A 14,418-nucleotide genomic window follows, 5' to 3' on the forward strand; every position below is an offset into this window, starting at 1 on the left:
CACTTTCAGGGATCCATTCCTAAATTAGTATTATTATTATTAGGCTTTAGATTGTAAGTTCATTGTGGGCAAGGAAGTTGTCCAACTTTGCTGTACTGTACTCTCCCAAGCTTCTTAGTTCACTGCTCTGCTCACAATAAGTGCTCAAAAGATACCACTGACTGATTGTTTCCATTCTGTACTGAATACATCAGGGCTATAATTTTCCTTTTTTCTTACATTACAAGGTTTCTCTGACTTTACCTAGTTGCCTTTTTTCTGATTTTGGCTATACACCCAGGTTTTATGGGCCTGGGTAGACACACCATACCTGTTCCATGTGGTTGTAATAGAGATCCTTCGCAGAGGCAGCAGCTGCTAAATTGTTGGCTTCAGCAGTAGCCTTTTAAGAAATGAAAATGTGAAAATAAGGTCTTTTAATTCAAAGTCTTTCATTTCCTTTTCCCACCAATCCTCTCAGATTATCATCTAAACCTATTTCTTTTTTTCTCATGTTTAGCTTTCTTTTTCAGTGTTACAATTGATGAATCGTGGCTGGCTTCTTACGAGAAGCAGCATGGCATTGGGGATAAAGCACAGGCCTGTGAGTCAGAAGGTCCTGGGTTCTAATCCTGGCTCTGCCACTTGTCTGCTGCGTGACCTTGGGCAAATCACTTCACTTCTCTGGGCCTCAGTTACCTTCTCTGGAAAATGGGGATTGAAACTGTGAGCCCCACTAGGTGCAGGGACTGTGTCCAACCTGAATTGCTTATATCCACCCTAGCCCTTGGTACAGTGTAGTGTAGTAAGTGTTTAAAAATAGCACAATTACTATTATTAACAATACCAATAGAATCCAGGACTTCAATAATATGAATTTGTTCCAAATATCTTAACAATTCACTGACATCCCTCCAATTATATCAATAATCAATTATGGACTTTACAATTTGCTACCACAGCAAAGACACACACTAAAAATTAGAAAGAATATGTCTTCCTTAGCACTCAGAGGTTTGCCTTAGTTCAGGTTGTAGGGATTAAATATGGGGAATGTTACATAAGCAAAAAAATAAAATAAGGTTTGGCTGTCTCAGGTAAGAGTTCTGCCACAGAAAGGGCAAAACTTGGAATGAAATACTGCTTTTCTGCTCAAGTCTGAAATCTTATCTTCTAGTTAAAGTGAAGTCTAAGTAGTTTTCCAAAAGCAATCCTGACAGATGAAGGTGACTGTGCTAAAAATAAGGAGTAGAGAAAACTAGGGTGGGCCTCAGGGTGGGCCTCTGCCTCTACCTAGAGATAGTGACCCCTTTGAACAGAGGACCTTCCTCAGACCTGGGGGTCAGAAGGACCTGGGTTCTAATCCCAGCTCTGCCACTTGTCTGCTCCGTGACCTTGGGCAAGTCACTTCACTTCTCTGTGCCTCAATTCCCTCACCTGTAATGTGGGGGATCAGTTTGAGCCCTATGTGGGATAGGGATGGTATCCAACCCAATTATCTTGTAGCTACCCTTTTGCTTAGAACAGTGTCTGGCACAGAGTAAGTGTTTAACAAATACCACAATTATTATTATTATTATATCACCTGCCTTCAGTCTCTGATGGAACAGAATTGCTTACCTGAAGCATTGATTTGGGATGAGGCAAATCTTCTCCCTGGTAAATCTTAATATATGCCTTAGAACAAACAGATTAAAACGATTATGAAAATTCATAAAGCACTTCATTTTCATTTCAATCTCACAGTATTCTTAGCAAACCAATGACATCACCACTGCATTTGCCTAGGAATTAGAAAGCCCAAACCAGAAATTAGCATCAACCAACCACAACTTCGGGTGCGTGGGTTAAGAGGGGTTATCTGAATGCTTCTTTCACTAGCACAGTGTCAGAGGAAACAATGAATTCCAATAATGGATTAATCCACTTTCCATGCACGTGATTATCAGTTCCACCACTACCTGGGAAGAGTGACCCTTCACCGTGGAGTTGTCAAAGCAAGAAGCAGATTCCCAGTCACTCAGCAATTTCCTTAAACCATCAGCTCTTTTCTCCTCTTCTACAAGAGGAGAAAGGGACTTTCAGTTTATTTCTTGGATCATTGCTGCCACCCCATGGCTCATATCAGACTCATATTTAAGGTTTAATTTTTCACAAAGCCTAACCGAAATTGCCTAGCCGATTTCATCACCCACCTGGAAAATCTTTAAAAAACAGGAAAAAAAAAAAATAGACAGCATTGGTGACAACCATCACACCAGGATGCTTTAGGGACTTGGAACTGGACCAGAAGATCTCTGGGGCGTTTGGGAGGGGTGTCTCCCCAGGTGTCTCCTGGCAATTCTCCAGTATGGCTGGACAAATTGGACAGGTGTAAGGAAGGCAAACCAGTTGGTCTTCCTGAAGCACCGGGGTGAGAGAAACCTCTTACACCACGGCCCAGAGTTTGATGGGCACAGCGGTCAGTCTCTCAATCTTATATATTGAGTGCTTACTGAGTCCAGAGCACTGTACTAAGCACTTGAGAGAGACACATTCACTGCACAAAATGAGCTTACAGTCTAGAAGAGGAGACAGACATTAATAGAAGTGAATGACAGGTATGTACATAAGTGCTCTGAAGCTGGGAGAAGGGGAAGAATAAAGGGGGCAAGTCAGGGTGACGTAGAAGGGAGTGGGAGAGGAGGATGGGAGTGTCCTGCCAGCCAAGGGCAAGGGATGGAATCATCAACTTGGCTCCCTCTCTTGTCCCTTTCTGTATCCAAGAAGTCCAAAAAATTTTGGTTGAGAAGCAAATGGCTTTGGCCTCCTCAGTGCACGTCCTATGGGGGTGATGGCCTGCTCTGGAACTGGCACCTAGGTAGGTAGATATATACAAATAAAAAAAAAACGTATCTACCTTGAAATACTCCAGTAATCCCCTGCAGGTGACTTTTGAGCCATTTATCTCTTTTTCCATTAACTTGCTTGGGTCTAGAACAAACGGTATCAGCTTCTGTAGCTGCTCTTTGAATTCATCGGCGATGTCTGCTCACAAAAACCAAAAGAAACTCAAATCAAAGCACCTTACTGAATAGCTGAAGCAACAGATTCACTAAAACCATAGATAAACTACTGAAACGCTTTTACATTACGTCAGTCAAGATTTCAAAGCATTCTAGCCTCAAATTTTTTTTAAGTATTTTGGTTTTAAATTTTAGTACCTGACCTTCCCTTTCTCAAGTGGAAACACTCTTTAAAAAACAACAAAAAACACAAACCCAAATTATCTTTCAAGCTAAAAAAGTAGTTACTACTACTTAATTTATAGTTTTAGTTACTAGGATGTCTCCTTTGGGTACATTTTTTCTTGGGCAACTACACTGTAGTTCCCCAAATAAAGACCCAGAGAATGACAAATTTCAGACCAAGTGAGAAAAAAGTAGACCATTTGGAAAAATGTACAAAAAAGGATGATTAAAAAAAAAACCAGAGCTTTAGGGACTTAAGTCCTATTTAATAACAGCATTTTCCTGAAATACATTGATTATACAGTTATAAATTAACAAGGGAAACAAATTTTAAGATGAAAATCTTTCACTAAAGAGATTAGGAATATTATGGTATCCATCAAAATAAAATGTGTCCAAATCTAGTGTTAATGGTTCTGGGCCTTTTTTTTTCCCCTTTGGGGGCACCTGGTCCCTTTCAGCCAGTTTTCTATGGTACTTGTTAAGTGCTTACTATGTACCAGGCATTGTCCTAAGTCCAACTTGTACTTCCCAAGTGCTTAGTACAGTGCTCTGCACACAGTAAGTGCTTAATAAATACGATTGATTGAATGAATGAATGCTGGGGTAGATACAAGTTAATCAGGTTGGTCACGGTCTATGTCCCACATGATGCTCCCTTTCTTAATCCCCATTTTACAAATGAGGTAACTGAGGCATAAGGATGACTTGCACGAGGTCACAGGAAACAAGTGGCAGAGCTGAGATTAGAATTCAGGTCCTTCTGATTTCCAGGCCTTATGAGGGAGAGGGAATAGGCCTGCAGCAGCTTGGCTCCAGCTCTGTACAGCTCCTTCTTCACCCACCTTCTTCTAGTCTCCCTCCATACCTGACTTCCATAGGCAGTCTTTTTCCTTCTAGTGGAGAGAGTGTCAAATAGGAGGGGAAGGAGGGAGGGAGAGAGAGAGAGAAGAATGGGGGAGAGAGAGAGAAGGAGGGGGGAGAGAGGGGGGAGAGAGAGAAGGAGGGGGGAGAGAGAAGGAGGGGAGAGAGAGAAGGAGGGGGAGAGAGAAGAGGAGAGAAAGAAAGAGAAAGAGGGGGAGAGGGGAGGGAGGAGAGAAAGAGAAGGAGAGGGGGAGAGAAGGAGGGGGAGAGAAGGAGGAGAGGGGGAGAGAAAGAGAAGGAGAGAGGGGGAGAGAAAGAGAAGGAAAGGGGGAGAGAAGGAAAGAGGGGGAGAGAAAGAGAAGGAGAGAGGGGGAGAGAAGGAGAGAGGGGGAGAGAAAGAGAAGGAGAGAGGGGGAGAGAAAGAGAAAGAGAGAGGGGGAGAGAAAGAAGGAGAGAGGGGGAGAGAAAGAAAAGGAGGGAGGGGGAGAGAAGAGAAGGATGGAGGGGAGAGAAAGGAGAGGGGGAGAGAAAGAGAAGGAAAGGGGGAGAGAAAGAGAAGGAAAGGGGGAGAGAAGGAGAGAGGGAGAGAGAAGGAGAGAGGGGGAGAGAAAGAGAAAGAGAGAGGGGGAGAGAAAGAAGGAGAGGGGGGAGAGAAGGAAGGAGGGAGAGAAAGAAGGAGAGGGGGGAGAGAAAGAGAAGGAGAGAGGGAGAGAAAGAGAAGGAGGGGGGAAAGAGAAGGAGAGAGGGGGGACAGAAAGAGAAGGAGAGGGGGAGAGAAAGAGAAGGAGAGAGGGGGAGAGAAGAGAAGGATGGAGGGGGAGAGAAAGAAGGAGTGGGGAGAGAAAGAGAAGGAAGGAGGGGGAGAGAAGGGAGAGACAGAAAGGAGGGGGGAAGAGAGAAAGAAGGAGATGGGGGAGAGAGAAGGGGGAAAGAAAGGAGGTAGAAGAGAGGAAGAGAGAAGAAGTGGGGGGTAGAAGGACATACAGACACACACACCCCTCCCCCCATTTCCCACGCCCCTGAATACATTAAAATACTGGGACACCAAAGGCTATATATTTTTCTGACTATATTAGGAAACAATTTTTACCCAAATCTATCTGTGAAAAAATAAATCCTCCATTCCTGCTGACTGGAAGTGACACTACCCTCTGCCTACCTTACCACCACCACCCCCACCCCCACCCAACCACGCCATCAGGGCACAAGTCAAAATGGCAGCATGTCCACAATAACCTTTAGAATTCCCCTCAACACTGGAAGCTCCTTGTGGGCAGGGAATACATTTACCAACTCTGTGGTACTGTACTCTCCCAAGGGCTTGGTACAGTGTTCTGCACCCAAAAAATACTCAACAAATACCACTGATTGATAGATTGGGTACCTGTAGCTATTATGACTATTGGACTTTGGATGATAGTGTCTGAGCAGTAAAATCTACTCCTTGATGGCAATTTTCTGGCACTCTCATTGTACTCCTTAGTTCCTTAACTTGTTTGCTGCATTTATTGTTTTAATCTTATGACCTATGTCCATAAGCAGTTTCCTCCCTCCTCCACTTTTCTTAGACTGTGAACCCCTGTGGGCCAGGGATCATGTCTGAATTATCAGGTTTGTACTTTTCCCCTGGTGCTGTGCAGAGTAAACCCACAATAAATACTTTTGAATTAATTAATTTTATGATGGGGTGAGAAGTTGAAATGACAGTGCTTGGTTAAATGAGCAAAATCCATATCACTCGGAGGCCCAACTGTTTATTTTGAGCATGAGGAAGAAAAGGGAAAAGTTTTCAAGGCACAGGGGAAAGGAGAAGGGGAAGAAGGGAGGGAAAAGAAGATGATAATTAAGAGGGAAAGAATGGTTAAATCGGACACCACCACAAGGATGTCACAAACTGAACTCATCTTCCCTCCCAAATTCTCTCTTCCACCAAACATTCTCACCACAGTTGACCACACCATCACCCTCCATGATTCTGCAGCACACAACCTTGGTATCATCCTTGGTAATAACTGCAGTATTTGTTAAGCATTTAGTAGGTGCCAGGCACCTTACTAGGCACTTGGGTAGATAAAAAATAATCAGGGTGGCCACAATCCCAAATAGGATTTTTACAGATAATGTAACAGGCACAGAGAAGTTAAGTGACTTCAAAGTCACACAGCAGACCCGTGGCGGAGGTGGGATTAGAACCCAGGTCCTTCTGAGTCCCAGGCCCATGTTCTATCCAATAAGGCGTGCTGCTTCTCCTTGACTCCTATTTCAACCCTCAGAAGATTAAGTTGGTCGACTAACTCCTATCAGTTTTTCCACCACAACCTTTCACAGATTGGCCCCAACCACCCTGGTTCAGCCACTTGTCATATGTTACCTTGATTTATACATCAACCCTCTCACTAGCCTCCCTGCATCTGGTTTCTCCCTCCTCCAGTCCATGGATCACTTTACTGAGCAGATGTTTTTTCTGCAGTGTCTTTCCGCCCAGGTGTCTCCACTTCTCAACAACCTTCAATAACCCATCCCTTGCCAAAGCACTCCCTCAGCCTCTCCTCCTTTTACTTCTCTTCTCCCACTATAGCCCAGCCTGCACACTTCATTCCTCTTAAGCTAACCTGCTTTCTGTGCCTTATTCTCGTCTCTCATACTTCCCAACCCTTGAACATGTCTTTCCCTCTGCCTGGAACTCCCTCCTGCTTCAAATATGCCAGAACAAAGCATTCCCCAACTTCAAAGCCTTTCTGAAGTAACTTCTCCTCCAGAAGACCTTCCATGATTATTATTTTTTCTCCCCCGATCCTATCCTCCCAACTATTAACTCAGCCCCTCTGTGCCAGTTACACACTCTGGCCCTCACACACCTACCCATGGCACTTCTGACATTCTACTGCTGACCATTTACCCATCTCCATTTCTGTAAAACTATTTTGTTTCTGTCTCCTGCACTAAACTGAAAACTCCTTGAAGACAGGCATCACGTCTTCTTTATTCAAAAGTATAGTTAGGTGCTCTGCAAACAGTAGGTACTCAATAAATGCTATTGCTTGAAGCACTGGAGAAGGAAAATAAAGTAGTGGGGAGAGGAAGGTAGATAATAATAATAATAATAACAATAATGGCATTTGTAAGCATCACTATGTGCAAAGCACTGTTCTAAGCACTGGGGAGGATACAAGGTGATCAGGTAGGCCCACAGGGGGCTCACAGTCTTAATCCCCATTTTACAGATGAGGCAACTGAGGCACAGAGAAGTTAAGTGGCTTGCCCAAGGTCACACAGCTGACAATTGGCAGAGCCGGGATTTGAACCCATGAGCTCTGACTCCCAAGCCTGTGCTCTTTCCATTGAGCCACGCGAAAGAGAGGAAGGAAAAGAGGATGGGAAGCAAGAGGAAGGAAAAAGGCTACTTATTGTCCACTGTCATGCCAACTCCACTATCTACCACCACCACCAGCACTGTGCCACTAGTAAAAATGGTAACGACTATGGCTCTTGCCCAAGACAGATGGGGCCAATGCTCTTCAGTTCAGCGGTTCTACTTTTGCAGAACCTGGAACAGCAGTTGTGCAAACCAGCCCCAGACATCCGTCACCACAGCCCCTTCAGAGCCCAACTTGCCCCAGAACATCCCTCAGAAAGAGGGATGGTTCTTCAGCCCAGTTCCTCCTGCCCTTACCAGACTCAGGCAATGGGCTGGAGGCTCTGTTAACCTTTAAAGCCCTGTAGGAAAGAGTCAGGTGCCCAACTCACCTCAGGCCAACCCTGGGAAGTGCTCTGAGGCCTCGGAAAGAGGGCAAAACTGGAGCTGCCATCCTGAATCCACTCCAGACCCATGGAAACTCCAAGAGATGGGGAGAGTTAGCTGTGGCTTCCTTGCCCAAAGAGCCTTAGAGTCTATGCTAATGGCATCACCTCCCAAGTCCATGGAGTTGACAACGCTGGGGCCAACAGACCTTGACTCTGAGTGATGGAATCACAAGCCCTGGGGCACTCTAAGTGCCAACTAGGTGAAAAGAGTTCTATTGTCCTCAAAAGAGGACAAAGGTGGAGCTGTCAAACTCCCTTTCATTTGTGACATGAGCCCAGTTTGAATGCAGGTCTTTACACTATCTCCCTTCACTTCCACTGAGGTAGATGAGAAAACATCTTTTTTTATTTATTTGCCCAAAATGTTCAGTTTTATAGATGAACCACAATAATGATGAGATTCACTGAAGCCCACAAAGCAAGAACACACAAAACCAGGATACCAGATCCTCAGGATCCCAAATGAATCCTCTGCATTGCCCACTAACCAGTGTCATCTTTTCAAGCCATGACATGGCGTCGTGTCACTCAACTCACTGAAAGACTAAAAATAGAAAAATCACAAGGCCACTGTGATTTGCATAATACCTTTCGGCAAATACCTCATTTATCTTCACAGATTTTTTTTTTTAGATGTGAGCTGGTATATCACAAGATCCCTACCAGACAGATCAGAAGCAAGCAATTATTATCCCCAATTTACAAAAAGTAAAATTGAGGCAACCAGGGGGCTTGTCCAAAGGCACTACCATGAGGTGGTAATTTAGCTAGAACTGGAACTCACATTCCCTTACTCCCAAACTATTGCTCTTTCAAGTAGATTACACTTGACCTCTAAAAAAGTAATCCGCTGGATGCCTCACTGATATATTCTGATAGCAACTCGAAAACACCGTTTCAGGTTTGGATTAAATAAATGACTTTAACGGGAATCACTGCACCATACCTTTCAGTTTTCCATCAAAATCAGGACTGGTGGCCACCTGCAACCCCGGATGTGGTAACAGAAAACAGTTGACGCTGCTGAAACAAGAGTGAATGTGCTTGCGGACGTTCTGAATTTCTTCATGTTGATGTTCCTTCATCTGCCGAGACAAACAACCCATAACTCACCTCCAAGCTCTCAGTGAGAGCTAAACAATGTGATGATCTTACTGAATCTCTACTGTGCAGAGGGAAGATTTTCCTCAGGACACACTAAGCAAGTCCTCATCACATGTAATCATCGTTCGTCACTGTGTGTTGGATTTTTGCCCAAGCAGAACATTCAGAACAAAGGGAATGGACAGGACTTTGCCTCTCTAAACAGTGGCTCTTACACTAACATAAAATGAGTCCAACATATTGCCAAAGAAAGGTCCTGCCTAATCTCCAGGCAGAACGAGAGAAGGCATGAGGTCATAATGAGCGGTTAAACAAGTTAGCACTTGCCGACATACTTCTATGATGTGTTCATTGGCTCTGGATGACAAACCACGTTGACTTTATTCCTATTGCCAAAAAAACCCCAGAAAAATGCCTGGATAAAACCATACATGAAGGAAAATGGAAAAATCAAAATGCTCACCATTTCCATGTCAAAGCTATAAGAGACTACACATTAAATAAGGGAGTGAGAGCCTTTCTTTCGAAGCACAAGGTGGGAGGGGCCTGATAGCCCTTTCTACCACCTCCTCACCCTTGAGGTATACACATTCAAGGCTTCAGGATAGGCCAGATCCACGCTTACTGAGTGGTGAGAAGCGGGAAGTCCCAAAAGGCAACTGCTTTGCTTCCACAGTCCTGAGTCTGTCTCCATCACCCGCTTCTCAAGCCACCCCCTGGTTCAGTACACGTCCAGCTCCAGGAAGGTGTATGGACAGGTAAGCTCCTCAAGGGCAGGGATCGGCCTGCTGACCCTACTGTGCTCTCCTAAGTGCTTAGTACAGTGCTCTGCACACAATAAGAACTCAATAAAAGTAAGCTCTTCAACTGTGTGCTACTAAATAACCAGTAGTCTCACAATAATGTTGTTCAATAGCCACATCCCAGTGTTTTTAACTTGGGTATATATGCTTTTATTTTCTTTGGACTGAATTTTTTTATCTGCCAACACATCCAAAGTCATTCTTTAAAAAATATTTCAATAAAAGGGACGGAAAGCATGTCAAGCCCTTTAATATCCAAGGTGATACCAAATATTTCTTAAAAGCTACCTGCAAACGTTTCTCCAGAAATGCCATGCCTCCCTCCAGTCCATAGCTGTACTCATAGGGAAAACTCCAGTCTCTCACCAAAAACATCAGTGTCTATTAAGAGAGAGAAAATTTTGGATCACTGTAGACAACTTATTGTTCAAGAGAGTGTTTAAAAGACATCTTTTCTAAATAGAGAGATGCCCTTTACTGCACAAGAAAAACATCTACTAGAGCACTTTACCTAGTCTAATGCAGGCTACAGAAATAGTCATCATTCTTGGTAGCATATGATTCTCTCTTCTGCTGTGAAAAACATGCATGAGCAATTGTGTAGTCATTAAATTCCAATAGTTGCTGCTGTTCCCACAGATAAGTTAAATAAGAACAGGCAAAAGACTGATGAGACAAAGTAAAACGAAGATTTGCCCTAAAGGCAAGTATGAAACAATCAGGGGGAAAAAAGGGCTAGGGAGAGGAATACAAATCCATATTACTCTCTCATCATAAAAGCAACTCACGTCAGGGGGTGCAGTGAAATTAGGACCATTTCTGCCTTCTCTAATAGTCTCACAAACAAAATTATCTCTGACCTCAAACATTGTAACAACAGAATGAGCCAGAAAAGAGGCTTCTAAGCCCATTCATTCTCAAATCTTCCATTAACATGAGAAGACTAGCTAAAGCAAAAAATTTGAAATTAGATCCTAGGGAAATCTAAGGGAAGTAGAGCACAGGTCTGACAGTCAGAGGACCTGGTTCTAATCCCGGCTCCACCATCTGTCCGCTGTGTGAACTTGAGCAAGTCACTTCACTTCTCTGTGCTTCTGCTTCTTCATCTGTAATATGGGGATTAAATCCTACTCCCTACTAGAGAGCTCTATGTGGGACAGGGATATGTCAAACCTTGAATCTACCTCTGTGACTACTTCAATGCACGGCATATAATAACTGCTTAATGAGTTCCATCATCATTATTAGTAGTAGCAGAATACCTGAAAAGGCTTTTGAAATATCTGATCCATAGCCAGCCGCCCATATTCTGTGAATAGCTTTAAAAAATGAGAGAGATATCAATATTAGGCCAAAATTACCTTGATTATTTCTGATACTTATCATTTACATAATACTGTAAACACTGTTTAAGAATTATTCTCAGTCTTCAAAAGGAAATTAGAATACCCTACCCAGTAATATATATTCTTTAGGGACAAGAAGCCATTGCACCTCTAGCCTCGGCAAGTTCTTCAAATTTGCAATATTTAGGCAAAAGCACCACCCTTTAGAAAGGACGTTTTAGTTTTATCAAAGATGGTCTCCTATTATAACCTCTTACTGAAGCTTTATCTGCCTATTACTGCCACAAAAGCAAAGCATTTAACCTTCCTAGCAGAATTTGACCAGATAATACAATGACCCCCCATCCACTTTTCTATGTTGTACCCTGGGGTCCACTTAAATAGCCCATCATGACTCTCCAGAAAGCACATTTCTTCCGTGATCTCAACATAACTTTCATGCTCCTGCACTGTATTAAACTCAATCCTGTATTCCTCCGGCTACAACTACCTTCCCTGCATGAGAGGTAGGGAGTAAACCTTGCCCTTCACAAGGAGGTTTGTTTATTCATTAATGAGGTCCACGAATGACAAGTCTAAGTCACAGACTTTCCCCTCATTATCAGCTGAACTGCTACAATAGCCGATTAAGAAATCAATACTTAAAATTAATGAAAAAAATATGTATTCCATCACTACAACTTGGTCACAATACAGAGTCACTACAGGGATTTATGGTATCAATAATCCTTTCACCCTCTACTAAATACCCAAGGATCTAAGTCTTTCTTTGGATGGTGCTCTCTAAAATGGAAGTTTTAAAAACCTTTTTTTACCTGCAACTGCTGCAGATCATCCTCCTGGATATTCTGAGATAAATTATAGATCTGTGACAAAAAGAGAGTTTCCATAATTAACACAATCGTGACTTCAAGACAAACAAATCTCAAAATTAGCCCGAGTCATCCAAGTACAGCATCTTATACTGACTGGTGCACAATAGTCTGAAATCTCCCCCTTTTAGACTGTAAGCCCACTGTTGGGCAGGGACTGTCTCTGTTGCCAATTTGTACTTCCCAAGCGCTTAGTACAGTGCTCTGCACACAGTAAGCACTCAATAAATACGATTGATGATGATGATGATGATGATGAAATCATAAACAGCCTAGCTAGAGACAGTTCAGCACGGAGAGGTGCTGCTGTAGAAACAAATGTAAATATGGTGCAAAAAAGAAGAAACTGAAGGTGTTCTAATTCAGAAGGACAAAGCAGATTGCCTTGAAAATAGACATTGGACAAGCTAAACCTTTACTCATCTTTAAAAAAAAAATCAATTCAATCACCCTCCACAATACTTTCAAGTATTCCAGGTGGTTTTTGTGCCCCTGGATTAAAAACCTCTGACATTCCCTTTCCTAGCCAATTATTCTGATCTTTCATGCAAGTGACAATTAGCTACATAATTCATTCAAATTTGGCTCTTCAAATCTGCAGGAGCTTATTGTACATTATTGAAAGAGTTTCATAGCCTCACTGCTAAATAAAAGATTAATTTAGAAACTAGAGGGTCTCTCTTTCTCTGCTTCCTGAAGACTACTGCATGTCTTAGAAATCAGAGAAGAGTTACCTGGACAGAGCTGGTCATAGTGCTAAGAGCAAAGATGGTGGCACAATCTTTCACAGTTGACTGGCTGTCAAATGCACCCTGGGTGTCCATCAAGACAACTGCAACCTGAACAAGAAATAATGTAAACATGGTACAAAAGTAAAGAAAATGAATAAAGGTATTTACATTCAGAAGGTGAATGTGATTACCTTAAAATACAATTCTTTGCATCCTAAACCTTTAAGAATGCTTTCAAAAATAACATCTTTGGTGAGTAACAATTTCAGCGGAATAAGTTGATTTTATTCACTTTAAGTCTGTATTCTTTCCACAGGGAGAGGAGGCTGATTAAATATTTGAATCAGCAAATTTCCGGGACTCACTGGCCAGACTATATTGATCTTTCCCTCCAGAACACAAATTCCTTGTGGGCAGGTAATGTGTCTAACTCTGTTGTATTTACTCTCCCAAATGCTCAGTACAGTGTTCTGCACATAAGCAATCAATAAATACCACTGATTAATTGATCTTTCTAAATTTCTAGGTTCTCTAATTGATGGATGAAGGCTTTGATTGCTCCTATTTTTTTAAAATCACCCCTTTTTGGAGGAATACTGAAAAAAAATAAAAAACGTATCCTCATAATCTATTTAATTCGCTGAACTATCCTACACAGCACAAAGTCTCAGACTCTTCCTAGTGATTAGTTTTCTCTTCCAGAAAAATGTCAGGAGATTTACCCATATCGTCAATTACATTTACCATATTCTAAGTATTTTGCTGGTCATAATTTTTAAAAATGTTTTTTCCCCTGTAAGATTGTAAGCTCCTTGTGGGCAGAAACTACATCTTTCCGAACAGCTTAGTCCTGTAAGCTCAATCAGAACCGTTAACTGAGCGACGTAATTTTAAATAAGAAAATTACAAAGTTTGTACAGAATTCCTCGGTCATTTCTGAATAGTAGTTATGAAATTTATTAAGTGCTTACTATCAATCAATTGAATTTACTGAGTGCTTACTGTATGCAGGGCATTGTTCTAAGAGCTTGGGAAACTACAAAAGAGTTGGTAGACACATTCCCTGCCCATAGTGAGTTTAGGGATGGAAGCCCGGGGCTAAGTGATGGAGGAAATGCAGGACAACTGATTGGACACAGTACCTGTCCCACCCAAAACTAACAGTCTCAGAGTTGGGGAGAGCATATACTTTAAAATGAGGAAACTGGAATCCAGATAGGTTAAGTGATTTCCCTGAGGTCACAGAGCAGGCCAATGACAGAGCTGAGACTGGAACCCCTATCTCCTGATTCCCAGCCCACGCTTGTTCAACTACACCTCACTGCTTCTCTGTCGACAAAAAAATTCCTAAGGAATGATTGATTTGCTCAGTTTGGAATTCATACTTTATATCCACGCCTTACAACATTCTAAATGGAAAATGAAAACAAATTAAAAAGAAAAGCACAGTACTTTACCAAAGAAATTCATTTTTAATTGGGTTTTATTCAGGCAAAAACCAAAATGAATTTGAGGTGACTTTAAATTAAAATAGTAGACAATAGCTTTTCTTTTTCCTTTTTATTACTGACACTGTCCTGGCGTTTTGAGGAGGGAATGATGTAGCAACCTCCCCATGATTTTTTTACTAAGCAAAACAAATCCATCAACAAGACTTCTCTCTTCCTAATCTTAGAGACTGTATA

General features: G+C 42.2%; 1 protein-coding gene across 6 annotated transcripts in view; it reads right to left on the reverse strand.

The window, feature by feature from the left end:
- The window catches only part of ATL3 (atlastin GTPase 3), a 35,248-nt gene that overhangs the window by 9,191 nt on the left and 11,639 nt on the right, over positions 1-14,418 (reverse strand). For all 6 annotated transcript variants that reach the window (XM_038765189.1, XM_038765188.1, XM_038765192.1 and 3 more), the window contains 8 exons: positions 12,737-12,841; positions 11,946-11,996; positions 11,047-11,103; positions 10,073-10,165; positions 8,824-8,962; positions 2,879-3,006; positions 1,600-1,656; positions 311-382 (listed from right to left, as the gene is read on the reverse strand). In XM_038765189.1, the coding sequence (XP_038621117.1) occupies positions 311-382; positions 1,600-1,656; positions 2,879-3,006; positions 8,824-8,962; positions 10,073-10,165; positions 11,047-11,103; positions 11,946-11,996; positions 12,737-12,841 (702 nt within the window). The remainder of the gene's footprint in view (positions 1-310; positions 383-1,599; positions 1,657-2,878; positions 3,007-8,823; positions 8,963-10,072; positions 10,166-11,046; positions 11,104-11,945; positions 11,997-12,736; positions 12,842-14,418) is intronic.

This window comes from Tachyglossus aculeatus, chromosome 22, assembly GCF_015852505.1.
Source record: "Tachyglossus aculeatus isolate mTacAcu1 chromosome 22, mTacAcu1.pri, whole genome shotgun sequence".
Lineage (NCBI taxonomy): Eukaryota > Metazoa > Chordata > Mammalia > Monotremata > Tachyglossidae > Tachyglossus > Tachyglossus aculeatus.